At 36.0% G+C, this 20,126-nt stretch overlaps 1 protein-coding gene across 1 annotated transcript; it reads left to right on the forward strand.

The window, feature by feature from the left end:
• Positions 1-4,424: 4,424 nt before the first annotated feature.
• cdh1 (cadherin 1, type 1, E-cadherin (epithelial)) lies at positions 4,425-16,934 on the forward strand. The gene is made up of 16 exons (XM_056462139.1): positions 4,425-4,591; positions 4,696-4,810; positions 7,028-7,230; positions 10,136-10,258; positions 10,355-10,510; positions 10,616-10,760; positions 11,625-11,800; positions 11,878-12,006; positions 12,102-12,287; positions 12,420-12,664; positions 13,171-13,313; positions 13,397-13,615; positions 13,712-13,936; positions 14,137-14,267; positions 15,872-16,015; positions 16,106-16,934. The coding sequence occupies exons 1-16, from the start codon at positions 4,541-4,543 to the stop codon at positions 16,310-16,312; spliced, it is 2,598 nt and encodes an 865-aa protein (XP_056318114.1). The 5' UTR covers positions 4,425-4,540; the 3' UTR covers positions 16,313-16,934.
• Positions 16,935-20,126: the final 3,192 nt, after the last annotated feature.

Genomic DNA, 20,126 nt, shown 5'->3' on the forward strand with positions numbered 1-20,126 from the left:
TTTACTCAGCAGTTGGTTTGATTAATATGACAGAGACGGTTGATTTATGTTGATTTATTTATACTTCACACGTAATTTCACATTTCTAGTTTGCCTTAAATACTGTCAAAATGTTCAATCCACATCAATCAACTGTTTACATACACTAAATCAATGGTCTCAAACTCCTGGAGGGCCACATCGCTGCACAGTTTAGCTCCAGCCACCTCCAACTCATTCATTCATTTTCTTTTCGGCTTAGTACCTTTTATAAACTGGGGTTGCCACAGCGGAATGAACCGCCAACGCAGCCGATGCCCTTCCAGCCGCAACCCATCACTGGGAAACATCCATACATTCACACACACACACACACACACACACACACACACACACACACACTACAGTCAATTTTAGCATAGCCAATTCACCTAAACCATGTCTTTGGACTTGTGGGGTAAAGCCGAGCACCCGAAGGAAAGCCATGCAAACACAGGTAGAACATGCAAACTCCACACAGAAACGCCAACTGACCCAGCCGAGGCTTGCTGTGAGGCGAACGTTCCACCCACTGCGCCACCACATTGCCCTCCCCTCCAACTCACACCAGCTTAATAGTCTCTAGTTGTCTTAAACACCTTGATTAGTTGGACCAGCTGTGTTTGATTAGGGTTGGACCAAACTGTGCAGAGCTGCAGCCCTTCAGGAATTGAGTTTGAGACCTATGCTCTAAATGGTTGTTTGTCTATATTTGACCCTATGTTGGATGACACCAACCCAGCATTTATTTAGATGTTTTTGTGCAAATAGCATCATCTACAATTAAACTAATTGACCATTTCAACAGTAAATGGTACAATTTTAACAAGTATTAATGACCCAAATATACAACTCATGCCAGTGTGGTGTAATTCTGAACCGAAGCTGCTGTTAGATAAATAGCCACTCTGTTGCTCAAATTTGAATGTGAATCCTTTGTAATTTGCACACAAACAAACACTACACTGTACAGAGTTAGATTACAGTTGACGTCATGCTTCAAAGTCAAAGAGTCTCTATGACGAAAAGACATTAAAGCCAACTTTGATGGAAAAACAAGAACTGATAGCAATTAGTTCAACTGCTGTCCATTTCTCCGAGGATGAAGAACACAATGTGTTCCTTTGTAAGGGTTCATGTATACTAAAAAAGTCAGCTAAATATCGTTCATGTTTTTGAGTTTTGTGAGAAAAACCAAACTCTCACAGTTAGACAGTTCTGCAACCCAACTAATATTGTGTCATGCAGGAAAAAAAAAAAAACAGGCCATTGAATTTTCTCCTGAAAAATAAAAAGGTTCATTCTACTAAATGCTGGATTGTTTATTCCCAAAACTAGGTTGAAATAACCCAGTGTTTTTACAGTGTTGTATGTGTATTTTGGTATTGTGCAAAAGTTGTAATTATGTCTTTTCAACTAAACATCCATAGTTAAAAGGTAAAAAAATAAAGTATTATCTGTCATCATTTACTTGTTCAAAATCTATTTAAGTTTCTTTCTTGTTGAACACTTTCTTGTTGATCTGAGAAATGATGGTTACTGGGACCCTCCGATTTCCATAGTAATTTTTGTTCTTGCTATGAAAGTCAGTGGGTCCCAGCATTCTTCAGATCAACAAGAAATTGTTCGAGAAAGAAACTCAAATAGATTAACAAGTGAAGGGTGAATAAATGATGACAGATAATATTTTTTTTTGGGGGGGTCAACTATTCCTTTAACTATGGAGGTTACGTTAAAAATACATATAATTGCAGATTTTCCACACTACAAAAATACAAATAGATTAGATTCAACTTTTTTTGTCATTACACATGTACAAGTACAAGGCAACGAAATGCAGTTTCGGTCTAACCAGCAGTGCAATAGCAGCAAGTGCAGGATACAGGTATAAGTTATAAAGTGCAGGTTTAGAAAAACTATGGTAATATTTACAGATGGATGTACTATGAACATTATATACAGGTTGTATTAGCTATGAATAGATTTACAATAAATGAATATATGTACAATGCTATTAATAATCAGGAGTGGCAGATAGATAAACAATTACAAATGTCCATGTGCAGTGGGTATGTACAGTTCAGATAAGTGAATCAGTGCAATGTAGTGCAATGAATATGTGCAAATGTTAAATAGTGCAGTGATTGTGAGGAGTATAAGTTAGAGGAGTGTGAGGGGTGTATTAGGGGGGGGCAAAATAGTCAGTGAGGAGCAGAGTTCAAAAGGGAGACAGCTTTGGGGAAAAAGCTGTTCCTCAGTCTGCTGGTTTTTGTCCAGGGGAGCCTGAAGCGCCTGCCGGAAGGCAGGAGAGAAAACAGTCTGTGAGCAGGGTGAGAGGTGTCCTTAAGAATACTGCGTGCTCTGTGCAGACAGCGTTTCTTCTGGATGTCCTCAATGGCTGGCAGTGTAGTCCCTGTGATGCATTGGGCAGTTTTCACCACCCCTGCAGTGCCTTACGCTCAGCCACAGAGCAGCTTCCATACCAGACTGTGACGCAGTTGGTCAGGATGCTTTCTATTGTGCAGCGGTAGAAGTTCACCAAGACAGCTGATGAAAGCTGGTTCTTCTTAAGTTGCAAGAAGTTGCAAGAAGAATAGGCGCTGGTGAGCCTTCTTGACCAGGCTGGAGGTGTTGGTGGTCCAGGAAAGGTCCTTTGAGATGTGGGTCCCCAGGAACTTGAAGGATGAGACAGGCTCAACGGCCATCCAATTAATGTGGATGGGATCATGTGAGCCTGTTCATCCCTTCCTGAAGTCCACAATGAGCTCCTTGGTCTTGTTGGTGTTAAGGAGCAGATTATTGTCGGTGCACCAAGTGGCCAGATGCTGTATCAATGGACACCACATCTTCTGTGCTCCTGTTGCCATGGTAGGCAAACTGATGTGGGTCCAGTGTGGATGGCAGAGAGTCTTTGAGATGTGCCAGGACCAACCGCTCGAAGCACTTCATGATGATGGGTGTGAGTGCTACAGGGCGGTAGTCATTCAGGCATGTTGGGCTGGAGTGTTTGGGCACCGGCACAATACAACACTGTAAAAAGATGCCAGGTTATTTCAATAATGAACATTTTTATTTTTCAGGATGAAAACCAATGGCCTGTTTGTTCTGACACAATATTAGATTTTCTTCTTTGTTTTTTTTTATTTAATTTTATTTTTATTTTTTAAAATCAGACAGAGTTTTGTGTTCAACAAAAGAAAGAAACTCAAAAGGTTTAAATCATAAGGGAGAGTAAGTATTTTTTGTCTTAAGTAAATAAGCAATTTTCATTTTAGGTGTTAACTATCCCTCTAATGACCTTACCCTGACAAAAACAAAAGATACCGAGAACCATTTTCATATGACAAACAATTAAAACGATAACCAGCGAGTCAAAACACAGTATTGTTTACAAAAATAGAAAAAAATCCCAAAATGACCCAGGGAGCCTTTCTCTTTGTAACCCAGACTCATTTTTACTGACATAATACTTGCATACAAGTGGTATTGCGATCACACTGGGAACTCATGATCAAACTAATGTTGTGAACTCTTTGGTAGCTTGAGGGATCCAAACTGAGCATGCCGTTGTCTATTCTCTCACCCACAATTAGTTATGGAGAGCTGGGTAATCTGTTCAATTATTAAATGTATAATATAACACAAAGCAAGTATTATATGTCAAGTTAGGGAGGTTATTGTTGTGGCATTGAGGAAGGGGACCAGATAACTCTATCACTAATCTTGAAGTCAGCCATGCAGGGTCAGAAGAAATTCCAGTAAAATGAGTAAACTACTATAGAACTTGTGCAACATGACTTACTGAAAACTAAGCTGAAATGATGAGATCACAAGAGATCACAAGAGCACATCAACTGGATTCATTGCAAACAAAATGCATTAGTGTGATGTACAGTAAAGTAGATGACAAAACACAAGGTAGGCTATTTCATTGTTTATGTCTTGAATGCTAATATGTTTCTCTGTGTTTTTTTCACTTTTATCATGTGTTTTTCCCTCTATGTTTAATGTATTGTTATATTGTATTTTGATCAATAATAAGTAAATGATTTTGGAAAACTAGTTTTAACTCACCAGCCGATGTGTAATCTCTTTCTCATTTCAATATCAGTTGCAGACAGAGGGCGGGAGGGGATTTTTCACTCTTAAAGGTAGCTAGCTATGAATGAAGTTTTACAGTCTTTATTTCAGATAGATGAGCAAATCGGTCTCGACTTGTACAGAACTGACAAAGTTTCCAATTTTTACATGTAGTTCACTTATTAGGGGATTTTTAAAGTCAAAAACTTTTTCACCTGTGTTTTATAGGAGTGTCTAAACACGCGAGCATAACCATATTTGGAAATGGTAATTACCGGATGGGCGAGGTCACCTGGTTTCGTCAGTTCCTAAGACTCTCTCTACCTGCTGAAGACCATTTCCTCAAGTTCGCGGCTGAGAGTACGTTGGAAGGAAGAGCTGCGATTTATTTAACACACTCGAGGGATTACAACACTAAAGGATTTGACTTTTAGCGAGTCGAATGGCTTGTGTAACGACTGTGCGGTTTGGAGTTATCGTTTTTCTTTTTCAGGTAAGACTTTTTTTTTTCCTCTCTCGGGCGTCGAGCTCATGACCGAGACTCGTCGAGGACAATGAAGGCTTGGGTTTGTTTTAAACCGCTTTTATTTGTTATAGGTCTTTTCGAGTGGATATACGCATTTGTCGACATGTATACCTGGGTTTGAGTTGGAGGAATTTGTTTTTAAAGTGCACCAAGATCACCTTCACAGTGGGAAAAGACTAGGAAAAGGTAGGCTGTTTTCGGTAATTTCAGTAAAATGCTGAAACAAATGTGTTAAATTACCTTAAATCTTATTAGAGGACAGGAGGTGTTCTGATATCGATTTTCGAGAATGCTAATATTTGCGTTAGTTTTTTTGGCTCCAGTTTCCGCCAAAGGCCATGACTGTGTTTAAAACTGCATGCCAAGTACGTACTTTAATTTACTCCAGTCACTAAAAGTAAGTTACCTTCTAAACTGTATGGATTATAGTTTGTTGGTTGTGTTGTCATTCTGATGCTTTCTGCCTACGGGTTTAATTTAGATTTACTACTTTTGCCACATACGTTACTGTTTAATGTTACCGTGTAAGTATGCAATCTCGGATGTAGCCCATGTTGTCAAAATTGAGTTGGTTTTATATTCACAGCTTAGGACGTGTTCCCTAATACAGTTTCGGAATATAATTATTTGCCAATACTAAATAGTCAAATAATATTAGCAGCTAATGACTATCAAAGTAAACATTGTTCACAGTCAAATGAATAGTGCTAATGTTGCCTTGAAGTCATATTTATGTTTGATTTCATACCGAATATTCAAAGTATCATAATAAATAATTAAAGGAGCATGTCACAACTTGTCATTAAATGAATGTGCGGATATAAAACCAACCTTACCTAAATCAAAAAAGACATCTTCCATTACAGTTTATTAAACTTATATTTTAGGCTTGAAAAGGCCAAGCTAGCCCACTTATTTACAAATATGTTTTAAGTATCTCTGAGTTTTGTGTAAAGGTGCACATAGTATGTTTTTTTTTTTTTTTGTGAGTGAAGTTTTTCCTTATTATAATATTATTGTTATTATTATTATTATTATTAATATTATTATTATTATTATTAATACGGGGTGAATCCCACCATTTTTTTTGTAAACTACAAATGTTTTCATGTCAGTATGTGAGATCAGGTGTTAAAGGAATATATGACAAATCATGCTTCAGTAAGCTTGTGTAGTTATTGTGAGAATTATTTGATGATGCAGTAAACTATACAATGTTTAAAATATAGTTAAATATAAGGTAACTTAATAATTTTAAAACGTTTTAAATATAATAGTTAAATCATTAAGCCAGTCTTTAGTGCAGTAGGACTTTTTTTTTTTCCAGAAATCATTAAAATATGACTTGCTGTTAGCATCACATTTTCTTGGTACTCGATCATTATTCAAGTTTTGTGAAAGTTGATGTTTTTATTTGTCAGTATGTGAGATCAGGTGTTAAAGGAATATATCTGATAAATCATGCTTCAGTAAGCCTTTATAGGTGTTGTGAAATTTGTCTGATTCAGATGATCTCACCCTGTGAGTTTCTGTGGGTGTGGGATCAGGAGATAAGGGTCCGCATACGAGTCAAGATAATCACTTTCATTTTTGTTTAATTTTATTTTTTAGTGCCCTGTTAATATTGCCCACAGTGATTTGAGTGTAAACATTTCTTGTTTTTTTTGTTCTGCAAGTTGTTTTCCCCTTACTCCAGTACTTTCCATGAAACACTGATCCCAGTCAAAGCTTTTATACAATTATAGTTTCGATTGTATGCTGTCATGCTATAACATGATTCATAAACATTGCTTATGTAGTGATTGTAAATATCTTATGATCTGGAAAATGTAATTGTACTGGTTTAGCCTTTAACAACTTTTTTTTTCTTTCTACTACAGAGTAATAGTTAAGTTTTTTTTGGCTGTGGTTTAAAAGCTTTTATATAAATATATTTTCCTTTTCTTTCATCGCTTTAGTTTCATGTTACAATTGATTTGTATTGGAACGTCTTGGAGGAAGCATCCTTTCAGTGTCCCATTATTAGTGGCCTTTTCCTAGGAGCTGATTGGTTTCACCACATCCGTTTAGACCCTCTAATGGATATCAGCACTAAAGCCATTGCAAACCTCTGTAGTGTTTGTTAAATGTATTCTGCCACTGTAGTTTAGTTTTGTTAGAACAGTTAACTCGCAGATTTTAATGAGCATCTATTAGTGTGATGTAGGTTTGATAGAATAAAAGTTTAGTAACAGATGAGAATTAAATATAATTGTGAAGTCTATACCACTGCAATCGCTAAACTAACAATAAATTAACACTTCTCAAGTTGTGTTCTCAAGTCATCATTTAAACCGTTAAATTGCCTTCCTAAGCAGAGCAATGAACATGTTTTTAATAGATTTCCCCCCCCTCCCCCCACAGTGACTTTCAATAACTGTGATGGAAGAACAAGAACACTTTTTCAGTCTGTTGACAAGCGGTTTGGGATAAACACTGATGGAACTGTTACGCTGAAGAGACAAGTGACGCTTCATGAGGGCCACAAGGTGTTTTCTGTGCATGCCTGGGACTCCAGTGGCATGAAGCACACAGCATCTGTCAGAGTCGAGCGCGTCCCTGCACAGGTACTTGAGGTTTCTTTAAGAATATCTTGTGCAATGCAGTGAAGTACAAGCCTGACCCCTACTGGACATTTCAGTTTGAGTTTTTAACCTTATTTAATATTTCTAAAAGGTATATAAATGTGATATTTGTTTTAAAATGGTAGGTAGCTAAATTAAAAAAAAATAAATACCATGTTTATATTTAAATGTCTTCTATTGCTGTGCGTGTGTGTGCGCGTGCGTGCGTGTCTGTGCGTGTCTGTGTGTGTGTCATCATATAAAAAAGGATGGGGGAATCCTTAGGTTATAATTTGAACTTTATCTAAACTTCAACACTGTTCTAATTCTTCTGTAGTCCATTTCATTGTAAAATGTACAACTATGTATTTTCATTTGTGCGTATTTGGTATCAAAAGTTTGGAACGGTACAACTATATTTAGTTTTTAAAGCATTTATTTAGATAGAATTATTTGATAATGCAATCAACTATACAATGTTTAAAATATTGTTACAATTGAAGATAACTTCTCTTAGTTGTAATTTTTAAAAGGTTTTAAATGTAATTAAGTCTTTAGTGCAGCATGATTAATTTTTTTTTCCAGAAATCCTTATGACTTACTGTTAGCTTCACATTTTATTGTTACTCAGTCATTATTCAAGTTTTTTGGGAGTTGATTTTTATTTATTTAACTTTTTAGGATTTAATTTTTTTTTTAATGGCTGTTTATTTGAAGTGAATATTTATGAATTTACCAAATAATGGAAACCTAGGGCATGGCTGAATAATAAGAGTAAAGTAGGGCTGCAACTAACAATTGTTTTAATAATCTATTAATCTGTTGATTGATTATTTTTATTTTTTTTATTTATTTATTTTTTCCGGTAAATTGGATTAAAAAAAAAAGTCATTAATTTCCAGCTTATTCAAAAACAGAACTAAAACCTTTAGTGCACAAACATGTTGTCCTTGAACATCTCTGAGTGGTTATGATGATGATGAAGATAATAATAATAAAATAAGAAACTAACTTCGTAGTGCTGTCCGTTTTTCAATACAAATATCTAAAAAAAACAAAACGTTCGAATCAAGATGCATACTAAATGCATGAAACAGCATAAAATCCTACCTCAAAATAAAGTGTTTGCTTAAAACAAGCAAAAAATAATTTGTCAATGGGGTATTCTTAATGAGATATAATCTCAAACAGACGTTTTAAGCATCACTTAATTTTCTCATGCCATTTTTCTTGTCTAGTCTTGATTTATGATTTTTAGATGTTTGGACTGGAAACTAGATGAAATTACTAATTAAAAGCTTTTTGCACGTGACAACTGATGGAAAAATTGATGACCTAAAAAAGATGAGTGAATAAAAACGTGTCTTATCTTGCAATGCAAAATAACTCGACCATCGCTGCTTTACTACTGTTATTAACCCTTTCACTGGTGAGTTTAAAAGATTCTATCTGGCCCTGGGAGTGAGTTTTTTGTTCAGTTTTCGATCAGGATTTCAGAATGCTCACCCTTAATTTTTCTGTGGCGACTCATGTTTGTCAAGTGATACACTGCAGATATATTCCCAATGCTTCTCCGTTTTAATACAAAATATTCACACGCTCTCTCATCATGTCATCAACTACCTGATATTCCAATTCACAAAAACGTGTAAGTGAGTGTTTTTTGTTGTTTTGAAAGATGTATAAATGATCTTGATCTATAACGTGAGATGGGCGTCACCATATTTACTTGCTGTGCGTATGCCTCATTCATAAAAGCAGAAAACGCATGATTCAGCACGTAAATTCATAAGTTACTCCCAAAATACATACATGCAAACAAGCTGGCCAGCTGGGAGAATAGTTTAAACTTTTGTTACTTTCATTTTGTGTATCTGATATGAATACACACCTGCAAATTGTCTTTGAATAGATTGTTAGACTTCCATAGAGTTTCTTGTGTGTTTTTCTAAATGTTTTGTTGTACTAGTATTTGTGTGTATTTACATGTCTAAAACATAAGCATTAGGTGGTTAAAAACACTGCATAATTGTGATATGACACCTCTCTCTCTGGCTCTGTGCCAGCCAACGCACCAGAGCTCAGTTTGAATTTTCACATCATGCTGCTTTTGTTTACTTAGTGAGAAATGCTTCCACACCTTGGATGACTAGGGTCACACAGATTTTTCAGCCTTCGCAATGTATCTTTTCTCAAATGTTACCTCCGCACTTTTTTTTGTTGTTGTTGTTGCTACGTCCTGTCTGAGGCGCCAAACTCTCCTGGTATCAATGCGCAACAGAGGCAGACTGTTAACGCTGCTTTACGCTCAACTAAAGTTATTTTTAATAGTCAAACGTCTCTGCGTCGCGATGAATCGATTGTGAAATTCGTTGTCAACACTTTTAGTAATTGATTTTAATCTATTTAATCGATTTGTTGTTGCAGCCCTAGAGTAAAGTACATGGAAATGGCATAGCGTAAGCCTCAAACAGTATTGTTTTCTTGTTCTCATCCTAACAAATCTTTTGAGTGAAAAATCAGACCAACTGCAACAAAATGGACTTGTTGCAAATAGGATCACTAATGTAAGTCCCAGTAGTGTTGCATGATAAACAGATACTAAAAGTATCGTCATGACTTGGCTCTCAAACTGATACGATTCTGCATTTTTTATTAATTTTTAGTACCAATACTTTTGAGTGACAGCTGTAGCTGCGAGTGCTCCTCAATCGGGCTCAGTGTGGGGGCCACATGCTACTACGACAAACTGAGTGTGTGGCTGCGTCCAGAAATCGCATACAACCTAGGCTACATGCCTACTATTTGGATATCAGAATGATTAAACCTATTGAATCAATGCACTGTCACTGTTAATTATACTGTGTGTCTGGGTGTGTTATGTCACTTTGGCCTTTTACTGTCTTAGGTGGACTCTCCCGCTGATGATCTGGATCTGACTAAAAGAAAAAGAGTAAAGAGAGGTTGGATTATTCCTCCAATCAATGTAGCTGAGAATAGCAAAGGTCCATTCCCAATGAGGCTGGTCCAGGTCAGTGACCGTTAGGAATGAACCGTTTAAAATGAAATTGAGAAAATTAAGATTTGTCTGTTTTTGACTGTTTTTCTGATTGGTCTCTGCATTTAGATAAAGTCGGATTATGCTTCTGAAACTCGGTTGGCATACAGGATCACTGGTGAAGGGGCTGATCAAGACCCTAGGGGGATTTTCACGATAGACAGACTATCAGGGTGGGTCAGTGTGACTCAGCAACTTGACAGAGAAAAAAAAGCTTCATACAATGTAAGCTGATAAGATTATTATTGTTGTTGTTATAGTTATATAGGAGTATAAAAATAATAATAAACCTCTCCGATATTTCCTATCATGCCCCTATTATGTTTTTAGCTTGTAGCTAATGCAAATGGAGTGGACGTGGATATCCAAGAAAAGCCAATGAGCATCACTGTAACCGTGACGGACCAAAATGATAATAAGCCTATGTTTACTCAAAACCCTTTCAATGGAAATGTTCCTGAAGCTTTGGAAAAGGGTAGGTGGATGGCCCTTTTTTTTTGGTCCTGAAATTACTTTCAAGATTCTCATAAAAGGAGTTGTTGTTGTTGTTATTTTTTCTGTATTATGACCACAGTAAGATGGCCCTTGTAAATTGCATATCTCTGATTTTTGGTTCGGGAATGTTTATATTGTTTAATGTGCACATCAGAGTGATTTATCAGTGCCTGAAAAATTTGGTTTTCAAAATTTCTACATGCAGGATAAAGAGTTAACGCAAAAATGAAAATGCGCACTCAAGTGGTTCCAAACCTTTGACTATCTTTATTTGGTTGAACACTAAAGAAATATTTTCTTTTATGGTAAGAAAAACAAATATTATGAAAGTCACTTACAGGTTTCCACCTTTCTTCAAAAATTAAAATATCTTTAGTGTTCAGAAGAAGAAAGTAAAACCAGTTTTGAATAGGTGGAGGATGTGAATTGTGACTATTTTGAATAAACAATACCTTTATCCAAATATTGTTCAATATTCTTGCATGCAGTTTAGTAAATAATAAAGGAATAATTCACATAAAATGTACTATTCTTTAGGTGGTTCTAAACATCAATTTCTTCAGTTGAACTCAGTTAAAAGATATTTTAAAGAATGTTGGAAACTAGTTGCTGTTGACATCCATAATTGTGGGGGAAAATACAATGGAAGTCAGTTGCTACCAGTACAGTGGACAAGTCAAATTTAAAGTAGAATTGGGTAATTCTAAAGTCTGTATTTGTTTTGTGTGCTGAAGTGAAATTTAAAAAAAAAAAAATTTCCCCTCCCCTTTTTTTTTTTTTTCCCTCCAACTCTTCACTTAGTTGGTCAAATGCCTGCTAAATATTCTTTACTCTCTCGCCAAAGGTGAAGTGTTTATGACGGTCACAGCCACTGATGCAGATGATAAAGAAAACACTGAGAATGCTGATGTCAGTTATGCCATTATCAGCCAAGATCCACCATCCCCAAAACCAAACATGTTTGCTATTAATCCTGTAAGTGGGGGGATTTCTGTGCTGGAAAAAGGCCTGGACAGAGAGGTGAGGAATGCTTTTTGATGACTCCCAGAGCAGTTGTTGAATTTATGCTAACAAGCTCATTCATCTTCCTCTTTCAGCAATGGTTCAGATATACTTTGGTTATTACAGCTACTGACATGAAAGGAGAGGGTTTGTCAACCACTGGCACAGCAGTTATTACTGTTACTGACAGCAATGATAACGCACCTCTGTTTGAGCAATCCTCGGTAATGTATTTATTTTTTTTTTTTTTAGGATTCTATAACTAAAATTAGCGAATTATATTTGTTTAACTCTCATACTGTATATTTCCTTGTTTTAGTACACTGTATCTGTCCCAGAGAATCAAGTAGGGGCTGAAGTGGCCAAACTTCCAGTTACTGATGGAGATGAACCTGAATCAACAGCCTGGTCAACCAAGTATCGGATCATTGGTGGTGACAAGGGTGGGTTTTTCAATGTCAGCACTGGACCCAGCCGTCTAGAGGGCATCATCACCACTGTAAAGGTATTGTGTGTTACTAGTGTCTGCCCAGGCAGTTGTTTGAGATTGTATACATGTAAAAGGTGAAATATTATTATTATTATTATTATTATTATTATTATTATTATTATTATATATTTTTTTCTCCCCTTTTAGCCCCTGGACTATGAAAAGACCAAGCAGTACATTCTGTCTGTGATTGTTGAGAACGATGATAAGTTTGTTGGTCCTTTGCCTACTTCAACTGCCACAGTCACTGTGAATGTAGCAGATGTGAATGAGCCGCCTGAGTTTAATCCAAAGGAGAAGTTTATTTCCAAACCTGAAAATGTACCAGTTGGTAGTAATTTGCTCACTTACACAGCCACTGATCCAGACACTGAAAAAAAGCAGAATATAATGTAAGTGATTTCTTGTATATTGAAAATTTCTGTGTAGATTTGAATCTTAATAGAATCTGTGCCTTCAGTTGTGTCTTCTTTTCCCTGTGACACTAAATGTTAGACAACCTTACAAGCACTACTAATTGCGTAGCAGCCTGATAACATCAAGTCTTTTCCAGTAGAGCTGCGTTTACATTACAAATCTGACATTGTGATATTGTTTATCTTTTATTTTTTGCAATACATGTTGCGATATGAATATAATTTCACCAATTGGCTTGGAGCTTTGTTTGGAAAGAACTCATTGATTTTAGATTAATTGGGGTGACTCTGTTGTGGAATTGTGCATAAAAATAAACAAATTACAAGTCTAAATCAATACAATTGACCAAAGGAAGTAAATAAACAGTGTTTTATTGTTTCTTTGTGAGTCTAACAGTATTCAGGTTAAGATAATTAAATGTAAAAATAACACTGCTTAGTTCTCGCTCAACATTTATCCTGAATGTTTTGGGTCCTTACAGTTATAAAATTGGCAATGATCCTGCTGGCTGGCTCAGTATAACAGACGCTGGGCAGATTCAAGTCAAGAACCTTATGGATCGAGAATCTTCCTATGTCAAAGATGGCAAATACAAAGCTCTCATTTTGGCTTTGGATAATGATGGTAGAGTATTTTATTTTTCTTAAAGTTCCTGTCTAAATTTTTATTTATTTATTTTCTAATCTTTAAACAAATGTTGTTTGCAGTTGACTCTCCAGCAACTGGCACAGGAACCCTGGTAATTGAGCTGCAGGATGTAAATGACAACGCTCCTGTTATTAACGAAAGGACCATACGATTGTGCAATCGTGAATCAGGCCCAGTGCTTCTCTCTATAACGGACAACGATGGACCTCCTTTTGCTGGTCCCTTCAGGGTTGAGCCCCAAGGTGATACCAGTAAAAACTGGTCCGTGTTTTTCAATGGTGAGTAATTGTTTTTGTTTTATTTATTTTATTTAATATGTATTGTTCATCTGACTTTGAGTGTACATCTCTAACTATTACATTTGCCAATTTTAGAAACTGGTCATTATCTGAGTATCAAGCCTCAATCTCAGTTGGAGCAGGGTGAATACAATGTAGTCCTAAGAGTTGCTGATCAGGAGGGTCTGTCTCAGGAGAGTGCCATTCAAGCAAGTGTGTGTGACTGCAAAGGGGAGGCATTCCAATGTTCTGATAAACAAGTAGCAGGGATTCCACTGTTTGGAGTTCTTGGTGTCCTGGGAGGAATCTTACTTCTGCTATGTATGTAACTTTTTTTTTTTTTTTTTTTTCCTTCCTCCTTTTAATTTTCCTTTGTTTGCTCTTGTATCTTTTCTCCTGTACATTTCAATCAAAAAAAAAAGTTGAATGTAACTTGTGGCTTACTAGTCAATGCAATGTGTGTGTAGGTAATGTGTGCTCTGTGTGCACTGCTCATTTTAAAGTGGTCTCTCCTTCCCCAGTGCTTGCTCTTCTTCTGCTCCTGTTCCTGCGGAGGAAAAGCCACTCCAAAAAAGAACCCCTCCTTCCAGAAGATGATGTACGGGACAACATCTACTATTATGATGAGGAAGGCGGTGGAGAAGATGATCAGGTTTGGTTTAATTTTGAAATTTAAAATCGACTCGTTGTTTATTACTTGGCTCTTAATATTGAAGACCAATGTTGTATGCAGTGTATCAGCTGCACAGTTTTTTTTTTTTTTTATTATTATTATTATTTTTTTAATATAAGTGTGTTAAAGCCATGTTAAATAAATGGATGATGAACCTGAAGATCGAAAAGACTTTCTTATGAGCCCCTTCTAATTTAGTGTCCAAGTAAGTCTGCGTCCAAGAGATGCTGTTTTGAATGAATGCATTGATATATGGATCTAATATCAGGGTTCCCATGGGTTATGAAATTTCTGTAATCTCATGGAATTTAAAGTTTATTCCACACATTACTAATTTTACAACAACTCCGTTAACAAACAGAGCACTTCTGTGAGGTAACTTGAACAATCAACTAATAAATAACATCAATTCTTCACTTTTGGATTTACAGTAAATATAAATAAAATCTAATATTAAACAAATAGCACCTCAATTTAACTTTTTATTTGATAAGAAAAGATGCGCATTAACTACGATGGAAACACTTACTGCATAAATTCCAGTATGCGCATTAAAGTCATGTGATTTTTGTTATTAGAGATCATGTGGTGATAATGCGTGTGAATGGACAAACCATCAGGCTGAGCACACTAAAACATCTGAAATGTTGTTTAGGTCATTCTAAAATGCTTGAACCATTTCAGTATTCGTGTTGACCTTCAGAACTGCCAAGAGCGTCTGTGCTCTGCGTCTCAAGCAATCATTGCGTGCTGGAATTTGTCTTCTGAGGTGCAAGTCATTTATTATATGAAGAAAAGATTCATGCAGCTTCTACCGCTGCAAATTCCATTTTTACGGTTGATATTTGGCACCAGTTAATCAGGAGTGACGATTTTGTTCTCTTTGACTCGTTGTATGGAAACGCTGCTTTATTCACATCTTTTCTATTCCAGTTTTGGGCATAAAGTTTTAGCATTTTTGGATGGAAACATAGCTATTGAGATTCATGTGTGAATTAATGATTGTTTTTCTGGAGTCATGTGCACTTAAAGTTAAAAATATTAGTCCTCCTGTAACTAATAAATTAACTTATTTAATTTCTAGTTTTCTTTCTTTAGTATGTTGACCATACGTAGTATTTTACTAGTTATTTTGTAAGACGTTAGTATTCCGCTTAATGGAATTTAAAGGCTTAACTAGGCAACTTGGGTTTATTTAGCCAGGCCTTGGAGAACAATGGTTTGGGGCTAATAATATTGACCTTTAAAAAGTGTTTAAAGCTGATTTTTATTCCAGCCAGACTAAGAGAAATAGTAATATAATAAATAAAGTATAAAAATATAGGAAATACTGGGAAAATTGCTCCTTTGAACACTCAGGAAGTACATGAAAGTGTTTATTCTTTCATGTGAGGGCTAATAATTTCATCTTCAACTATAAATTTTGTATGAGTCGTGCATTTGAACAGTAAATATTTGTGTGGCTTGGTGAAATACACTTAATCTCAGCGCTTTTATAATGCAGAATTAATTTATTCAGTCAGTTATATGTAGTTGGTTTGCTTTTTGCTGTTTTTTTAATTTAATACACACTTTCTGCACAGGACTTTGATTTGAGTGTGCTACACCGAGGCCTGGACAACAGACCTGAAGTGTTCAGGAATGATGTGGCGCCCACTTTCATGCCTGCACCTCAATACAAACCTCGACCAGCCAACCCTGAGGAGATCGGCACATTCATTGATGATGTAAGGGATATGTTATTTTGATAAAGCTCAATGATTGAATTGTAATTCCTTTTAATTAAAATAATGTAATGTATGTTGTTTGAACTGTAGAACTTGAAGGCTGCAGATAACGACCCCACAGCTCCTCCCTACGACTCCTTGCTGGTGTTTGACTATGAAGGAGGAGGTTCAGATGCAGGTTCACTCAGCTCCCTCAACTCTTCCAGCTCAGGAAATGACCAAGACTATGAAATCCTCAATGAGTGGGGCCCACGCTTCAAGAAACTGGCGGACATGTATGGAGGAGGAGAGGATTAAGATTTTTTTTTTGTTTGTTTGGTTTTTTTTGGTGCAAAAGGCGCAATGATTTAAGTGCAAAATATGAGACTCTTTTATAGTTCACTTTATGGTCTGGTGAATGTTTAAAGTTGGAACTGGAATGATAGCACTGTTCATACATCAACATAAAGAAAAGATTATTTGACTTGAAGTTTCCTCTTTTTATGGGAGCAGTCTGTGCAGGAACTTGGCTTTTTTCACTTTAAATGAAACTCCCAAGCAAAGAGACATTTGATATTTGTTGCGATGGCTCAGTGGGAAGATGTTGTGATGCATCTTTAAGTGGTTTGCCCAGAATGTATTTTATGTGATAATTTTGCAAAACTTTTGGCTTTTTATTTTTTCAGTACTCTGGCATTAAAGAGAAATCTAAGGCACATAATAATATTGATGATTTTTATTTTTTAAATCTTTGAGCAATGATTTTTTTTTTTTTTTTTTTTTTCTCAAACACTTTGTATGATATTTGCAGGTTTCTATTTCTGTCCATTTTTCCCTCAGCTGCAACAATGTTAATGATGAATATGTATGTTTCTTTTATATGGTTATGCTTTAGGTAAGTTTTACATTGCATATTTTATTAAACAAAATACTTTTATAATTGTTTCCAAGTGTTCATTGTAGATTTTCACACTACGGTTCACCTTCACCAAATTTAAAGGGAAAAACTGAGCACAAAATAGTTTATCAACTTTGTGTTAACCAATTTAAACTATATACAGTTCAAGCTTATTTGTATAGCACTTTGCACAATTATTGTTCCAAAGCAGCTTTATAAAAGGCCCATGTTACTACACAAGTCAAAATTGGAAAAGTTAAGGAGTTGACTATGGGTTGGACGGCAGTGTTGGGCTAGCTACTTGAAAAAAGTGAGCTAAGCTATTAGCTACTCAAAATGTAGCTTAACTACACTAAAAGCTACCCCCTGTGAAATGTATTAAGCTAAGCTACAAGGCAAAAGTAGGTTAACTACATCCGTGTGTGTGCGTGCGTGTGTGTGTGTGTGTGTGTGTATGTATGTGTATATGTATGTATGTATGTATGTATGTATGTATGTATGTGGGAGCAACATCTATGCTATTTTTGTAACTTTCATTTTTAAATCAAAGCAACTTAAATTCAAGTCGATATCTTTGTGATCAATAAAACTGTCAATGAAACATGAGGCATAATAGTTCAGATATTTACTGTAAATAATAAGCTGTACAGAAACAATTTATAGTATATAACAGCTAAAACAAAAAATCCAATAAAACCAGGTGTTACACATTTAAAATACTATAGTAATTTATAGTAAAGGGAAATATTTTGGAATAAGCATTATATTGTATGTGTGTGTGTGTATATACACACACAAAGTATTTTTTGAGCACATCATCAGAAATTAAGTTACTGCATCTTAACGTGTACTTCTCGAGGTATGGTCACGAGGAATCCTGCTTCAGAAATAACTCCTCTCCCTCAGTCTCCCTCAGAATCCAGAAAGCAGGTTATGTGACATACCCGGGTAAGTTTGAGAGTAAGTAGTTTTTTTTTTTTTTTTTTTTTTTGGCGAAAAATGAAGTGTTGAATCCTAGATTCAATATTTGAAAAAAACATATCGTTATTCACTTTGTTATTAGTTGCATAACAGTTGACTAACATAAATTGTTCATTATCCTTGTCTAAAACAAGTAATATCCATCTACCACAATCATCCTTTTCAAATTTTTATATTTGCCCTGTAAATTTATCTTGTAAAATTGCAACCCCTGCTGATCGGTTACTGCCAAATGACAACCAAATCTGTTTTCCCCATTGGTTTTTCAGAAATACTGCATCTGAAGACCATGCGTGCGTTTTCTGAATTAAACAAAAATCTACACATTTTTCTTTACAATATAAAAATAAAGCTTTTCTCTTCAAGATATCACGAATACCTCTGACATTGATAGAAAACAATGAAAAAGACATAAATGTTCAAAGATTATAAAGAACAACAAGAGTAAATAAAACTCTAGACTTTAAGCTTTTACATAACGGGATTCCCACAAATTAACCCAGAATGTCACCGTGTAAAATTCGGAGAGAGAACAGCAACAACAAAAAGCTAAAAATACCGGTTCATTCAGTTTCTGTAAACATCAGATTTTTTAACTCAAAATCAGTTTTTTTTTTTTTCCTTTTCTCTCTCTCTCTCTGAAATAAAATGAGTCTGTCTTAAAGATACCACCAATTACCATATTATAACAAGACGACCAATCTATGTTCAATTGCCTTCTTCAGGACGAATCTCTTTACTGTCGACGAAAGCTCTCGCTCCAATGAAGTATGCATTCTTGCCTTCCTTCCTTGCTCTCTCAATAAACGGCCAAAAACGACTCCGTGCCTCTAGGTCAAAAGCTGTCAGGTCCTCCTTAAACCGCATCCTCTTGGTAGTCAGATACTCGTTGTTTTTTTAGTTTTTCCAGACCAAATCTCTGGCTGTACGGGAAATGAATCGTATCATCACCGCTCTTGAATTCTCCCTTCCTTCTTCCGTTCAAAATGGTACATTTGTTTTATAAAACTGCAAAGGAATAATTCACTCAAAAAGGAAAATCTACCTACCATTTACCCTCCACCAAGTAGTTCCACACATTTATGAGTTTCCCTTTCTGTGGAACAGAAAAGAATAAAAAAACAGAAATCATTAAATTACATTCTAGGTGTCACAGTCACCAAGTTGAGTGCCCACCAGGCACACTAGAGAGCACACTACACATCACATCTGCCTCTGAACCACACTACATATTCCATCATGCACTTCACACACACCTGTTCCAGTTCTTTCCCTGATTGCACTCACAAAGCTGGAAGCTCATGATGGACTAATCAGATGGACCATGGCCTCATTTCAGAAAGGAATCCTGAAATGAGAAAAACTCTGGGTTTTTCGTTACAAAATGGCAGGTTTGTCACACTTTGAAAGCAGGGTAAGTCATGCCTGTTTCTGAAAGAGAGGTAACTTTTACTCACAGTCAGTTACCGTGGTAACTTAGTCTGTGAACCTAACCTGGTCAGGAGCAGGTTTTATTCTCTAAACTCTGAGTTTCTGGCGGTCTCCTTCCCTTTTTTTCTCGCCTTAGCCTTGCGTTTCCATCCACCTATTTTAATGTGCATTTTGGATATATGCATTAAAAAAATCTTGATGGAAACGCTAAGATGCGCATAACTTTTGAAAAAGCGCATAAAAACGTATGCGCATAACGAGTAGGATAAACTTTCTATTCTATAGACCAATTACCATGTTTGTAAACATTCCATTCAGGAAGCCTGCGCAGGGAGGTGGCAGAAAAAAACGGGAGCTAGCATTTACAGCGAGGGAATGACATCCGATGCGGTACAGAGTTTGTTGTTGTCTTAGAAATAAGATATATAAATGACATATTATATCTATTTTTTACATAATGCTTTCAGTGTATTATAACAGCTTGTCACCCAGTAATAGGCAAGGCAAGTTTATTTGTATAGCACATTTCATACACAGTGGCAATTCAAAGTGCTTTACATAAACAGGAATAAAAGAAACAAGTATAAGAGAAATAAAAAAATAATAATAAAATAATAATAATAATTATAAATAAGCATAAAAACAGATAAAATGTGTGTGATGTGCTCTGATTTCCTGGTTCTGGTCAGAATTCTGGCCGCAGCGTTCTGGATGAGCTGTAAGTGTCTGACTGTCTTTTTGGGAAGGCCAGTGAGGAGGCCGTTACAGTAATCCACCCTGCTGCTGATAAAAGCATGAATTTGCTAGGTGTGCATGTGCCAT

This window comes from Danio aesculapii, chromosome 7 (genome assembly GCF_903798145.1).
Source record: "Danio aesculapii chromosome 7, fDanAes4.1, whole genome shotgun sequence".
In the NCBI taxonomy this organism is placed as follows: domain Eukaryota; kingdom Metazoa; phylum Chordata; class Actinopteri; order Cypriniformes; family Danionidae; genus Danio; species Danio aesculapii.

What these genes read in the sequence shown, in the direction of transcription:
- cdh1 (XM_056462139.1), top strand. Translation starts at nt 4,541, where the DNA reads ATGGCTTGTGTAACGACTGTGCGGTTTGGAGTTATCGTTTTTCTTTTT. An exon ending in TCCTGAAGCTTTGGAAAAGG is followed by an intron (nt 10,761 to 11,624) that starts GTAGGTGGATGG and finishes CTCTCGCCAAAG; the next exon opens with GTGAAGTGTTTATGACGGTC. An exon ending in AAAAAGGCCTGGACAGAGAG is followed by an intron (nt 11,801 to 11,877) that starts GTGAGGAATGCT and finishes TTCCTCTTTCAG; the next exon opens with CAATGGTTCAGATATACTTT.